This window comes from Etheostoma spectabile, chromosome 18, assembly GCF_008692095.1.
Source record: "Etheostoma spectabile isolate EspeVRDwgs_2016 chromosome 18, UIUC_Espe_1.0, whole genome shotgun sequence".
Classification (NCBI taxonomy): domain Eukaryota; kingdom Metazoa; phylum Chordata; class Actinopteri; order Perciformes; family Percidae; genus Etheostoma; species Etheostoma spectabile.
Window position 1 is genome coordinate 5,003,588 of NC_045750.1, and position 14,991 is coordinate 5,018,578.

The 14,991-nt window shown below is 43.4% G+C and overlaps 1 protein-coding gene and 1 pseudogene across 1 annotated transcript; both read left to right on the plus strand.

Annotated features, from left to right (window-relative positions):
- Nucleotides 1–5,381: 5,381 nt before the first annotated feature.
- Nucleotides 5,382–7,538, plus strand: LOC116706674 (E3 ubiquitin/ISG15 ligase TRIM25-like; annotated as a pseudogene).
- A 499-nt stretch (nt 7,539–8,037) lies between these two features.
- On the plus strand, nt 8,038–10,663 carry LOC116706791 (tripartite motif-containing protein 16-like). Its single transcript, XM_032543812.1, has one exon. It carries the CDS (start codon nt 8,083–8,085, stop codon nt 9,742–9,744), a length of 1,662 nt encoding a protein of 553 aa, XP_032399703.1. The 5' UTR covers nt 8,038–8,082; the 3' UTR covers nt 9,745–10,663.
- The last annotated feature ends 4,328 nt before the right edge of the window (nt 10,664–14,991 follow it).

The following is a 14,991-nucleotide window of genomic DNA, read 5'->3' on the forward strand; positions in this document are numbered from 1 at the left end:
TCTGTAGAGGGGCCAAAGAGCCGCATGCAACTCTGGAGCTGCAGGTTGTCGACCCCTGCACTAACCCTTAGTGGTTTAACCCAGAGCGGTAAAAAGTGACGCCACGCGGTCGTTGTGTAACGTCATAATGTTGACGACGTGGGAGTGGAAATGTGTTGGGAGGAGGAAAGATGGAGGACGAAGTGAGGTATAAGGAGAAAATTATTCCACTAAGAGGCTCACTCAGCACTTTGCTGCTGGAGAATCCATCCAACACACACACACACACACACACACACACACACATATACACACACGCACATACACACACGCACGCACATATACACACACAATCCCACACACACGCACGCACATATACACACACAATCCCACACACACGCAAACACACACACACGCACATATACACACACAATCACACACACACACACACACACAATCACACACACACACGTACGCACATGTACACACACAGTCACACACGCACACACACACACAATCACACACACGCACATGTACACACAATCACACACACAAACACGCACATATACACACACAATCACACACAGACACACACACACACAATCACACGCACACACACAAACACAAAATCACATACACATACATATAAACAGAGACACACACACACACACACACTCATACATACACCGAGACACACACACACACACACACACACACCCAGACATACATACACACATAATGACACAATGTACAAGTGGCCTGAGCGCTCATCACGAGCCATTTGCAGAGAACGTGACTGAAAGTAATTTGTTGGGTTGAAGAGGAGGAAGAGAGAGAGAAACCAGAGGTGTGGTGGAGTAAAACAGAGAGAGGAAGGACATGTTTTACACCTTGCTGTTATCTTTTCAGTGAAATTAAATTGAATTTTGGATTGAGACAGAAACAGCATCAGCAGAACAGGCGGTGATTTCATTCCTGCGGAGGCTTTCAGACCCATTTTGGGATTAGTTTTTTGGCTCTGTGCTAGTCTCAATCAAATTTGAATACTAATAAGAGCGAACATGTTTGAAATCCACTTTGACTTACAGGAAATGAAACACAGAAACCAAAAAGATTTAGTATTTTTTACTTTGGATTCTCACGTTACGTTCAACTGCGTACTGTTAGTTTTTGGAAGAAATAAAGGGCTGAAAGCTACAAAACCTCCCGACATTAAGCCGAAAAATTTCACTCAAACATGATTTCAGCCGTCACACTGCAAGAGGAAAAGGACCATCAGCGCTGGTTGTTGTGGTTTCTTTGTGTTGTCTTCCCAGGTCAAAGCAACAATATTTTCACATTTTTTTCTGAATATTTCTCGATGCTTTTTTAAAAGAAAATTCATTTGTTTATGTTATCACTTTTTAAAACATGGTTAGTGCCCTGTTTGACGTTTTTTTTCAAAGCTTATTTTGCTGTTTACAAGGCTTTCAATACCTTTACTCGATTCTTTCAATGTTTTTGGCGCTTTTGTCACTCTTTCAACATTTCAGTCAACATTCTTTGATGTTTTTTCAAACATAATAATTGTACTTGTGAAGAGCGCTGTGTTGTTTTGCATGTTGCAATCATTAGTCTCTTGTTTGATATCTCCTCATTCCTGGGTTTGAACTGGAAGTTGTTCTTTATTCCTGCCCCCAAGAGTAAGGATGGAGGAGGGATCTCTGAGGGGCTATGAGCGAGGATGGAGGAGTGATCTCTGAAGAGCTATGAGCGAGGATGGAGGGGTGATCTCTGAGGAGCTATGAGCAAGGATGGAGGAGTGATCTCTTATGAGCTATGAGCAAGGATGGAGGAGTGATCTCTTAGGAGCTGTGAGCGAGGATGGAGGAGTGATCTCTGAGGAACTATGAGCGAGGATGGAGGAGTGATCTCCGAGGAGCTATGAGCAAGGATGGAGGAGTGATCTCTGAGGAGGTATGAGCGAGGATGGAGGAGGGATCTCTGAGGAGCTATGAGCAAGGATGGATGCGTGATCTCTTAGGAGCTATGAGCGAGGACCCAGATAGATATACGGTGTTGGTCCCCGTTCTGTCTGTCTCTCTGTCTGCTCCGTTCTGTCTGTCTCTCTGTCTGCTCCGTTCTGTCTGTCTCTCTGTCTGCTCCGTTCTGTCTGTCTCTCTGTCTGCTCCGTTCTGTCTGTCTCTCTGTCTACTCCGTTCTTTCTGTCTCTCTGTCTACTCCGTTCTTTCTGTCTCTCTGTCTGCTCCGTTCTGTCTGTCTCTCTGTCTGCTAAGTTCTGTCTGTCTCTCTGTCTGCTCTGTTCTTTCTGTCTCTCTGTCTGCTCCGTTCTGTCTGTCTCTCTGTCTGCTCCGTTCTTTCTGTCTCTCTGTCTGCTCCGTTCTGTCTGTATCTCTGTCTGCTCCGTTCTGTCTGTCTCTCTGTCTGCTAAGTTCTGTCTGTCTCTCTGTCTGCTAAGTTCTGTCTGTCTCTCTGTCTGCTCCGTTCTGTCTGTCTCTCTGTCTGCTAAGTTCTGTCCGCCCTATTGTGCTGCTGTGCTCTCTGTGTCCTCCCTCATGCTCTGTGTCCTTTATCTAAAACAGTCAATCCATCCCCTGGTCCCAGGTGCCAATCCTTAACCATTAACCAAGTAAAACAAACGCTTAAAAACACACACACACATTTCAAAATAAAAGCATGCAATAACATGAGATAAAAACACCGGAAATCCAAAGTAAAAGCATGCTTAAATAAAATCCCCCCCCCCATGTATTCATGTATTTCTCCGAATGATTTGTATATGCGACCGGAAGACGTTTGCTAAATAAGTTGGTGGTGTATTGTAATCCCTTGTGGGATGGGCCAAATATTTGGCATGTCACCGCATTGAAATTAATTAACTAACTAACTAACCATATACCAGTCTGGAAACATGAGACCTTTTGTATGTGTTGACAGTTTGTCATTCCTCCCTTCCCCTTTTAGTATCAGCAGCAAAAAAAGATTTTTTAGGGAACCAAATTGATGATGCACATTTGCCTCTTAGGCGTCGATTGCAGCCGGTCTGTGGCTGCCGGTTACAACGTTCACGCTTAAAATTGGACCAATTTCAAAGATTGTTGTTCCTGTCAGTCAGTCAGACAAAAAAACATAATAAAATAAAACGCCAGTTACCCTTTAATCCAATCTTCGCACATTAAGTTGTAATTTTAGTTTGCACCCAAAACATTTTCGCTCAAATCGAAGGTAAGCATTGGGAATTTTTACTTAGAACTCTGCCACATGTCGTGTGCTCCAAGGCTGAAATTTAGACAGCACGGTCAACTCATAGCCATGTTTTCTCTGTAAGTGTGGGCTTTAAAGGAGGTGGCGGTTGAAATAGGACACAGCTAAAAGTGCCTGACACTGAAGTGGGAAAATGGCACAGTGGGGAGTGATCACGACTTAGCATCACGTCAGATTGTACTGATGCTGTGACAGGCAGAAATTACAACCCCAGTCAGCCGTCCGATCCAATCATTGTCACCTCAAACAATACAATCTGATCTCTGAAGTGTTCCTCTGGGCTACATGACCCTCATACTGCTCCTGTGTGCTTGTGTTGCAGAGCATTATACTGTGTGTGTGTGTGTGTGTTTGTGTGTGTGTGTGTGTGTGTGTGTCCAAAGTCATTATTACAGGCAGCAGCATCTAGCAGAAAGGGTCTCCTCCTTACACACATTATTGGCTGTGCACTCAGCTGTAAGGAGCTAAATAGAGCCAACACCGTGACACACTGCATCAATAATGACAGAGGCACAGATAGGGCGATTAACTAACACAGGAAGGGAACATAGACCATAACACACATACACACACACACACACACACACACACACACAAACACACACACAGCTTGCCTTTTGTTCTATCAACCTCCTAACACATTTTCATGTGACATAAACGTTGAAACGTCAACTTTCACTGAAAAAAAAAAAAACACTAATCCTAATTCAGCTTCCAGTTCTGTTCCTTTAAAAAAATACATTCATATTTTGTACAAAGGTAATTCCCACAATAAAAGGACTCCCAAACAAGTCCTCACTTTCTGTTTCACACTTATTCTGGTCCTCGCAACAATAGAATTGAAGAAAATCAGTCACACACAGCTCACCCCCCCGGTGTGATATGGATTTCCTCTGAAGTGTTGGAGCTGTCAGACAGAAACATGAATCTGACAGAGGTGAATGGGAGCTAATCTATTCCACATCCACATCAAACGGCTCTACTCTCATCCCTGGATCTAGCTGCTGTTCAGAAACACGCAAGATGTGACAAAGACTCATGTAAAGCTTATGAAACTGCCTCAGTGTCAAATGATGAAGCAGGGTGAGACTACGTTTACATGTGGCCGGCTATTTTCATAAACGGACATTTCAACCTCTTCGGTTTAAAAAAAAACATGGTGCACAGCTGTCAGGTTTCAGAAAAGTGTTAATTTACACAAACTCGTGTATATGTGCCGTCAACGCTGTCAAGAGCATGCCAAACCTGAAGGTGGCACTGTAACGAGAAGCTCAAGCCCAGGTTAGCCAATCAGAATCACTTCCTCTCTCTTCTCTTCCTCACTTCCTCGGCTGTCTAAACCCAAGGGGGGAAGCCTCTCCTCTCTGAGCGTAGCTCCTATGGCGTCATTCTGATGCTAATAAGCCATCACTCTCCATTAGCATCCCATTGACTGCCATTCATTTTGGCGCCACTTTGACAGCGAAGAACTTTACATCTGAAGCGTTTAAAGACTATTTGTCCATTGTTTATTTCTAAAGGAACACAACAATGTAAAAAAGGCTCCATTACCTTGTGTCTCACGTTATGGCTCTGTAGCATAAATTTTTATAAAAATAGATTAACGATTGTGTCATAACCATGCAACTTACTGTCGCAGGGTAGAGGAATTACCATACAGTAAGCTCACGGACAGTTTTGACTTCCATTAGCTGTTTAGGTTTAATTACTAATGTTAACTAGCATGTTAGTTAGCAGGCCAAAAGTTTGGACACACCTTCTCATTCAACGCGTTTTCTTTATTTTCATGACTGTTTACATTGTAAATTATCACTGAAGGCATCAAAACTATGAATGAATACATGTGGAATTATGTACTTAACAAAAAGGGGTGAAATAACTGAAAACATGTCTTATGTTCTAGTTTCTTCAAAGAGTCCCCCCCCCCTTAGCTTTTTCAAAACCTGAGGAGACAAGGAGGATTTCACAACTAGAAATGTCATGTTTTCTGATGTAGAGGACGAGAGGTACCACTCCTCATCCTGGCATGAGTCATTGTTTGATAACCCCTCCTTGTATTGTATAATGACAATAAAGCTGTACCGTGAACCTGGATCCCTTGATGAGACACACATACTGTAAGTCACAGTCAGAGTCAGATGGCGCAGAGAGGACTTCAGCTGGACCGGGAAACCTTCTCTTGTTCCGTCTGTCTGGATCTACTGAAGGATCCGGTGACTACTCCCTGTGGACACAGCTACTGCATGAACTGTATTAAAAGCCACTGGGATGGAGAGGATGGTAAGTACAGCTACAGCTGCCCTCAGTGCAGGAAGATGTTCACTCTGAGGCCTGTCCTGCTGAAAAACACCATGTTAGCAGATTTAGTGGAGGAGCGGAAGACTGGACTCCAAGCTGCTCCTGCTGATCACTGCTATGCTGGAGCTGAAGATGTGGCCTCTGATGTCTGCACCGGGAGGAAACTCAAAGCAATCAAGTCCTGTCTGCAACGTCTGATCTCTTATTGTGAGAAACATCTTCAGCCTCATTTTGAATCCTCTGCTTTCGAGAAACACAAGCTGGTGGAGCCGTCCACGAAGCTCCGGAAGAACTTCTGCTTTCGTCATGATTAGGTGATGAAGATGTTCTGCCGTACTGATCAGCAGCTTATCTGTAGTCTCTGCTCTGTGGAGGAACACAGCTTTACAGGTATTTGCAACAATTAAATATAACCATATCTAAAACCCTTTTAACAATATACCCAGATAAAATGTACATTAAAAGGCAAATGTGATGGCATTAGATTCTTAGTGTGACAGCGTTTAGGAAGTTTTCACCGGCTTGTGAATTGGCAAAGCAGAACATGTCTGTGGCTCAACCAACGATGAAAAGATGGTTTGCTTTAGATGTTAAAAGATCTTTCAGTCCAAGTGATAAGGTTTTGGTATTATTGCCCATTCCTTGTCCTGCCTTGCAGGCTCATTGCGACGGCCCGTGTGTAGTCCAGCAAATAGTGGACCGGGACGACATAGTTTTCCCTCCAGAGCGTCGACGGTGATGTAGGTTGTCACATAAATATATTGAAGCCATACCTGGACAGGGAAGCGATCCCTGTCAGTGCGGTCAAAGCGATTGTGGCGTTGTCCAGTGCTGAAATGATTGATGAGGCCCACCCAACTGAGGCCTTGTCCGGTACTGATTCCACTGTGGCCATGGCGGCTTTGACAATGTCTGATGTTGAGGATGTTGTTGGTTCGTCAGGTGCCGTTGTCCAAGGACGGTTGAAAAATTCTGAAATGTTCTCCAATCTTGAGTGTTTTCAGCATTTGACTCAGATTCAGCATGAGGAAGTGGTCAGTCTTATAACTTCTCATATCTCTCTGTTTTCAGATGCGATGGCTATAACCCATGTGCTGCAGCATGACATTGATGCGGGCGGTTTGCGGCCAATAGAGCAGCATCCCTACCGAGTCCATCCCATCACGCGCCTCTATTTGCAACAGCAGGTTAATTATGTTGGAGTATGGCATTGTGGAGCCTAGCTTTAGTCCGTGGAGTTGGCCGTGTCTCCCAGCTGAGAACTCCGATGGCTCGGACCAATTCTGCACAGACTTTTGAAAGGTGAATGGGGTCACAAAGACAGTGTTGGTAGGGTGTAGATTGAATTATTGGCAAATTATCATGTTTTATAAATATTAATAAAGTTATGAATATGGGCATTAATAACTTTACCACATTGACAAACAGTCAAAACGGGGCACCACCCTGAACTCAAGGCCCAAAACCAAACTGTGAAACAGTCTCATTAGGTGGCGCTCCCTTTAAAATACAGTCTATCTGGTTTTCTTTACAGGAACAGAGAGGGGGAATTTGAGCACTAACCTGTGTTAAACCAACAATTATTACAACAAATACACACAATACAGTTGGACAGTATAAAATATGTCAATAACTTTTCTTACTCTTCTCTGATTTGTTCCTTTTGTTGTCTCTATTTCTTTACTTACACCGTCACTCTGTCGATATACGCACAAACGCGCCATAGGGTTTGTCACGTAGTGGCCCCGTGCGCTGACGGGCACTAACATGTGCACGTGGCACGGTAACCATGGTACCATACTTATTGAGACACGTTTGACATAAAATTGCTCAACGTGATAACAATATTGAGACAATGTATCATGCACCTAAATCATGGATATAAAGTATGTTTTTCTTTAATTATGTCTGTAAATCTACGACTCTTTCCCTGAAGTGGTAATGACTGTAACATCTGTTTTTATGTTCAGCAGAGTCATCTGGAGAAACACACCTGAGGGAGACATTCAGAGAGATTGCCTTGGGTCGTTTCCCAGCACAGAGGGAAAAGGACAAAGTTACGTAACGCTGCGAGACATAGACGCACGTGATCCTTTGACAGGTAACAGCCTGCGGAGGGAAGTCCATAAATGGTCGGACAGGTGTGTCTGCAGGTTCACAGCTGTGCTGGGAGGGGGTGACCTGCAGAGACACACAGAAACACACAGAGAAAGAGACACACAGAGACACAAGAATATACAAAGACACACAGAGACACACTTTTTATAACCCCTCCCTGTGTTTTATAAGGACAATGAAGCTGAACCTAAAACCCCCGATGAGACAGTCATACTGTAAGTCAGACTACTATGTATGGGGACATAACAAATCTTTACCCTGTGAACACACCCAGTCTCTCTATCAAACGGCTTCTCGTCCAGGAATGAAGCAGAACTTGATAACTCCTCCCAAGCACATGATGTTTTTACATCAGAGCTCAGACTAGTCTCACTTCTCAGGAAGTGAAACTCAGGCAGTCGTTGTCACTGAGCGAGAGGTGAGATGGCGCAGAGAGGAGATCAGCTTGACCGGGAAACCTTCTCTTGTTCCATCTGTCTGGATCTACTGAAGGATCCGGTGACTACTCCCTGTGGACACAGCTACTGCATGAACTGTATTAAAAGCCACTGGGATGGAGAGGATGGTAAGTACAGCTACAGCTGCCCTCAGTGCAGGAAGATGTTCACTCTGAGGCCTGTCCTGCTGAAAAGCACCATGTTAGCAGATTTAGTGGAGGAGCGGAAGACTGGACTCCAAGCTGCTCCTGCTGATCACTGCTATGCTGGAGCTGAAGATGTGGCCTGTGATTTCTGCACCGGGAGGAAACTCAAAGCAATCAAGTCCTGTCTGCAATGTCTGGCTTCTTACTGTGAGAAACACCTTCATCCTCATTATGAATCAGAGACATTCAAGAAACACAAGCTGGTGGAGCCGTCCACGAAGCTCCAGGAGAACTTCTGCTCTCGTCATGATGAGGTGATGAAGATGTTCTGCCGTACTGATCAGCAGCTTATCTGTAGTCTCTGCTCTGTGGAGGAACATAAAGGCCACGACACAGTCTCAGCTGCAGCAGAGAGAGCTGAGAGGCAGAGAGAGCTCGAGGGGAGTCGACTCAACATCCAGCAGAGAATCCAGGACAGAGAGAAAGATGTGAAGCTGCTTCAACAGCAGGCGGAGGCCATCACTCTCTCTGCTGATGAAGCAGTGGAGGACAGCGAGAAGATCTTCACTGAGCTGATCCGTCTCCTGGAGAAAAGAGGCTCTGATGTGGAGCAGCAGGTCAGATCCCAGCAGGAAAGGGAAGTGAGTCAAGTCCGAGAGCTTCAGGAGAAGCTGGAGCAGGAGATCACTGAGCTGAAGAGGAAAGATGCTGAGCTGAAGAAGCTCTCAAACACAGAGGTTCACAACCAGTTTTTTGACAACTACCCCTCACTGGCACCACTCAGCCAATCAGCATCCAGCATCCAGATCCGTCCTCTGGGTTGCTTTGAGGACGTGACAGCGGCCGTGTCAGAGCTCAGAGATAAACTGCAGGAAGTTCTGAGAGAGAAGAGGACAAACGTCTCACTGACAGGGACTGAAGTGGACGTTTTACTGCCACAAGCGGAGCCCAAGACCAGAGCTGGATTCTTACAATATTCACGTGAAATCAAACTGGATCCAAACACAGCATACACAGAGCTGGTATTATCTGAGGGGAACAGGAAAGCAATGTTAATGTATCAACAACAGTCTTATTCTAGTCACCCAGACAGATTCACTGACTGGTATCAGGTCCTGAGTAGAGAGAGTCTGACTGGACGATGTTACTGGGAGGTGGAGAGGAGAGGAGACGTTTCTGTAGCAGTCGCATACAAGAATATCAGCAGAGCGGGGGAGTCGTATGAATGTGGATTTGGACTAAATGACAAATCTTGGGCGTTAGAATGTAACAACAACAGATATGAATTTTGGTCCAACAATGTCCAAACTTCCGTCTCCGGTCCTGGGTCCTCCAGAGTAGGAGTGTACCTGGATCACAGTGCAGGTATTCTGTCCTTCTACAGCGTCTCTGAAACCATGACTCTCCTCCACAGAGTCCAGACCACGTTCACTCAGCCACTCTATGCTGGACTAAGGTTTGATTGGTCTGGAGACTCTGCTGAGTTGTGTAAAGTAAAATAGGCAGAAGTCACTTTAGGGTTAAATTCTGAGTTTTAACTCTTCATCTTATTTAGTTTCTATGTTTGTTTCTGATTGTTGTTATTCTATTTTTTACGTTTTTCCTGTGTTTCCACATTTTGTGTCGGTTTTTCTTATTTTTTGGTTTTTATCAAAACATTTTGACACTTTCTTCAACATTTCTTTTCTTTTCTAAAGGTTTTTGTAAATTATTTTGAGGTGTATTTGCTTGCATTGAGGTTTTAGAAGTGATGGGATGTTTTTGTCTGAGAAAAATATTCGGGGAGCCCCAGAAGCTAAAAATGAGCTCAGCTGAGAGCTGTTATTTTACCTGCAGAGGGAAGTCCATACATGGTCGGACAGGTGTGTCTGCAGGTTCACGGCTGTGCTGGGAGGGGTTGACCTGCAAAGACACACAGAGACAGAGACACACAGAGACACACAGAGACAGAGACACAAAGAGACAGAGACATACAGAGACAGAGACTCTCCCAGAAGAGAAATCTGAACGTTGTGAAAGGTTCAAAATTCTTCTTTTATTTTGTTGACATATTGGAGTCAAAGGTTTTTCCAGACAGGATTTTGGAGCTCTCCTTTTATCACTGCATCAATCGCAATGTGGTGGCAACAGCCATAAAAAACACATGTTGACAGGTTTTTAGATATGAACTGTTCCATAAATCAGTTTATGAAAGATATGTGAACACCCCCTCTGTAAAATCCTTCAGAATATAGATTGGAGTGAAACTGGGAAGTTGGTTGCATGGAAGTGCTGCTGAAGTGGAGATTTTTGGCTCAGTTTGAGAAAAACCCATTTTGAGAAAACGGCCTTTGAACATGTACATAACATAACATTAACATATGGTCATTATAGGAGAAAAGGGTCAAACTGATGAACTAACAAATAACAGGAAACTCCCCCAGTTAATTACTGACATGAACACATAAAAATATTACATATTTTTGTATTACTACTTTTCTGAAATGTCATGTTCAAATATGCAAATGCTAACTTTTGGTGAATTTAGGAGAACTTTAGTAAAATAATCACCTAAATGTGTATTTTGGTATGATGATTTTTAATAAATCTCATTTTTCTTGTATCTGTTAGGTTTTGATGTTTTTATCATTTTCTCAGCTTGACATTTTTAGTATGGAATATAAATTAAATGCTCATAATGATATAATAATTTTTTTATTACATCCAATACGAACGATACCAGCGTTTTTACGCAGCATCGGAGGCTTTCTGATGAAGTATTTCCAAAAGTATGTTGTATTTGAAATGATTTTCCTGACCTGAAAATAAAAAACACAAAAAGAAAAAAAAAGCTGACAATAAAACAACGAGGAGACACCGGCGCAGCGGTCATTCATTCATTTATTATACTGAATTTACCAAAACGTAAAAGCAAACACTCGAATAAACAGTATTGTACATTTCGTAGTCTGTTGTACTATGGGGGGGGGGGGGGGGGGGGGGGGGGGAATTGGGGATTACTCAGATTAGGGATTAAGCCAATACTTCATTAGCAAGGGTTCAACATGGGGGGTGGGGGTTGAGATCTCCAACTATATCAGGACATGTATGATAACATGATGTATGCATGCACTAAAATATAGCGACAAAAAAACGTTGAAACGTTTTCATAAAACACTGTATACTCATGCCCCCTGTATTCTAACATAGGGGTGTGTATACTTATGCCCCCTGTAGAAAAGAAAAGAGGGGACAGAAATGTCAAAAAGAAACCTTGAAAAAGATGATAACAATGTGGATCCACCCCCCCCCCCCCCAAAAAAAAATAACGTTGAAAAAAATGGTCAAAATTGAACTTAATTTAAAAACAGGCAAAAAAAAACTTGAAAAGGAAACGGTTGAAAAAGGAAAAAGATGTTTTGACTCTGGGGGGGGGGGGGTCAGTGTTGGTCAGTTTGTCCCATTTTGCAGCGATAACATTGAAGTGAGATGAAGAAACATTCAAGCAAAACATTTAGTACGTGTGGTTGCTGAGGTTGTGGACAGTTTGGTAGTGGGAGAATAATTTGAGACATTTAAACTTGCCTCTTTCTCCCAAAGGGCTATTTGGGAGCTTGAGGCTGATTTTATCCAACACATTCTCACTCCCATCGTTTCATAATATCTCTCTTTATGCTCCTCCCCTCTGGCAGGCGCTACAGAACCCTAACCCTCAAAAACAACCAGACATGAGAACGTCTTCTTTCCCACTGCCATCACTCTACTGACCTGGGCGGACATGTGGGGTCGTCCCAGCTTTGGCCACTCACCCTCTACACATTATACACACTGATCATTCCAATATGCATCTTCCACACTACTTTGCACTATAACTTTATGCACTTTACATCCCACTCCATGTGTACTTTTTTGGATTTTATGTCCTATTTCAACCCGGTTTCACACCAGTTTGTGAAATGGGCACGGTATTTAGATTTGGTAATTTATGTACAGGACACAATTGTGTTGTTTATTTTGTGTACAGGTCACGATTTTTGAAAACCGGCTCTGGGGTACGCAACAATGGGGAAATGAAATGCTACAACGGGGAAATGAAACGCCATACGCCGGCCACAGCAACGGGGAAAAGAATGACGAGGAAAGGAACCGTCACATGCAGGACACGGTGACAACAACGGGACGGTTGTGGTTAGAAAGAGAATTGCAACATTTGGGACACGATCCTCGGGGTGAAAGTCCTGCGTTGTTTTGCCAAACCAACCAACCAACCAACCAACCAACCTTCCTGTGTTGACTTTTGCCTTATCAGCTACCATAATCGTTCTGTAATCACGAAATATGCTTCCCATAGAAATACATTACTTTAAAATTTGTGCTTGCCACATTATCGCCACAAATTAATGCCATTAATGTGTCCCCTTAACGAATCTATAGATTCAATAACGTGACCATTTCAAGAACTGCCATAAGACTGGGCTGCCTATTTGTATTGTTGTATATTATGTTTACATGCCTATACGTATATTGTCTTTATTGAACAGTATGTGTCTATTTTATTATTCGTCTGATGAATGTTTAGTACTTCATGTACATTTGTTGAATGTATAGAGAGTTAACACCTTCCGAAGTCAAATTCCTTGTGAATGTGAGTATACTTGGCCAATAAAACGGATTCTGACTCTGATATTGGTAACATGCGATGGGAGGTCTGAATCCAGAAGAGTGGAGGCCAGAGCCGGCCCGAACCAGTTTGGTGCCCCAGACAAGATTTCAGCAGTTTCTTTTTTTGCCATTTTTGTCACTTTTTTGGCATTTATTTTGATGCTGTTCTGTTCCTCGTTTCCCCAACATTTTTGGCATTTTTTTCAAAGTTTATATTCCAAGTAATTGCCGTTTTTTTGTCGCTTTATCAGTGCTTATGTGTTATGATTTTGGTATATTGCTTTGTTTTCTGTTCCTCCTCTTTGTTTTTTTTGGTTCTGTCTTGTCTCCTCGTGCTTGTGTCCTAGTGTCCTCCTCAGTCTTGTGTTGTAGTTTCTGTCTTGTGTTGTCTTGTGAGTGTCTGTATGTTCTGTTTTATCTGTTTATTGTTTTTATAAAAACAAAAGGATCAGTCAGACAAACACCCTGAAGTCTGTTTTTAAAGAGTCATGCATGAGTTCTTGATTCCCGTCTGCAGCATCTTTCAGTGCTTCCCCTTTCAGTTTTAACCACTGAGCACAGATGTGTTTTGAAGAGTAAAGCATCACAGAGGCTTGTCTAAATGTTTGTTTGATGGCAGGAAAAAACTCTTTTTTTAATATAGGTCTCGAGACTCTCAACGTCTACAGACGTCAGTGATTCAGCGCTCCCACATTTCGCTATAAAAGTCAGTAAACAATCCTTGGGGAATTGAGTCGAGGAATAAGCCCATATCTTGGGAATAAATAGAATAGATTGCCTTTATTGTCATACACGTGCAATACCTGTGCAACGAGATGGAAGCAAACCCTTTCAAGTGTCAACAAGAAGGAAACATGGAATGAAATGTAAGTTGTGCAAAAGTAAAGGGGAGGGGGGGGAGATGAGGTGCACAGTTTCAGAGACAACAATATACATACAGTATATAAAATAGTAAGAAAGATAAATATGGTTTGTACACGTATTATGAAGATAGTTATGAAATTGCAGTTATTGGTGTATCAAAATTATTAAATATTGCAGTTATGAAATTCCAATACATATTTAAGTATTGTACAGCAATGTAATTACACAGGATTTCAGTGTCTTCTGATACTATATATATTAAGTATTGCACAGTGGGTGGGAAGAAGAAGAAAGTCCGGGGTAAGCTGTCAAGTGAAGTCAGTGCCTAGGAGTTCAGAGTGGTTATGGCTTCTGGGGAGAAACTGTTCTTGAGTCTATTGTTCTGATGCGCCTTCCTGAGGGAAACCGGTCAAACAGATAATAGCCAGGGTGGGAGCTGTCCTTGATCATGTGTTCTGCTCTGCTGAGGCAGTGGGAGGTGTAGATCAGGGGGGGGGGGGGGCAGTATAGGGAAAAATAGGTGTGTCAAAGTGACTTCTAAGGGGGGAGGCCAGAGTCGGCTCCATAGAAAGAAAATTGATAGAAAGGCCATTGTTTTCCGTGGTCATTTGATTGGTACCCAACAAAATGGGTATTGTTGTTAGTTGTCATGGTGCTAATACGCATCAGTTGAGCCGCAAACTGATGACCCCAGCAGTGGGTCAGCAGACCACTAACATTAGACCCAGCGGCAGTGGGTCAGCAGACCACTAACATTAGACCCAGCGGCAGTGGGTCAGCAGACCACTAACGTTAGACCCAGCAGCAGTGGGTCAGCAGACCACTAACGTTAGATCCAGCAGTAGTGGGTCAGCAGACCACTAGAGTTTGACCCAGCGGCAGTGGGTCAGCAGACCACAAGAGTTTGACCCAGCAGCAGTGGGTCAGCAGACCACTAACGTTAGATCCAGCAGCAGTGGGTCAGCAGACCACTAGAATTTGACCCAGCGGCAGTGGGTCAGCAGACCACTAACGTTAGATCCAGCAGCAGTGGGTCAGCAGACCACTAACGTTAGATTCAGCAGCAGTGGGTCAGCAGACCACTAACGTTAGACCCAGCGGCAGTGGGTCAGCAGACCACTAACGTTAGATCCAGCAGCAGTGAGTCAGCAGACCACTAACGTTAGATCCAGCAGCAGTGGGTCAGCAGACCACTAACGTTAGATCCAGCAGCAGTGGGTCAGCAGACCACTAGAGTTTGACCC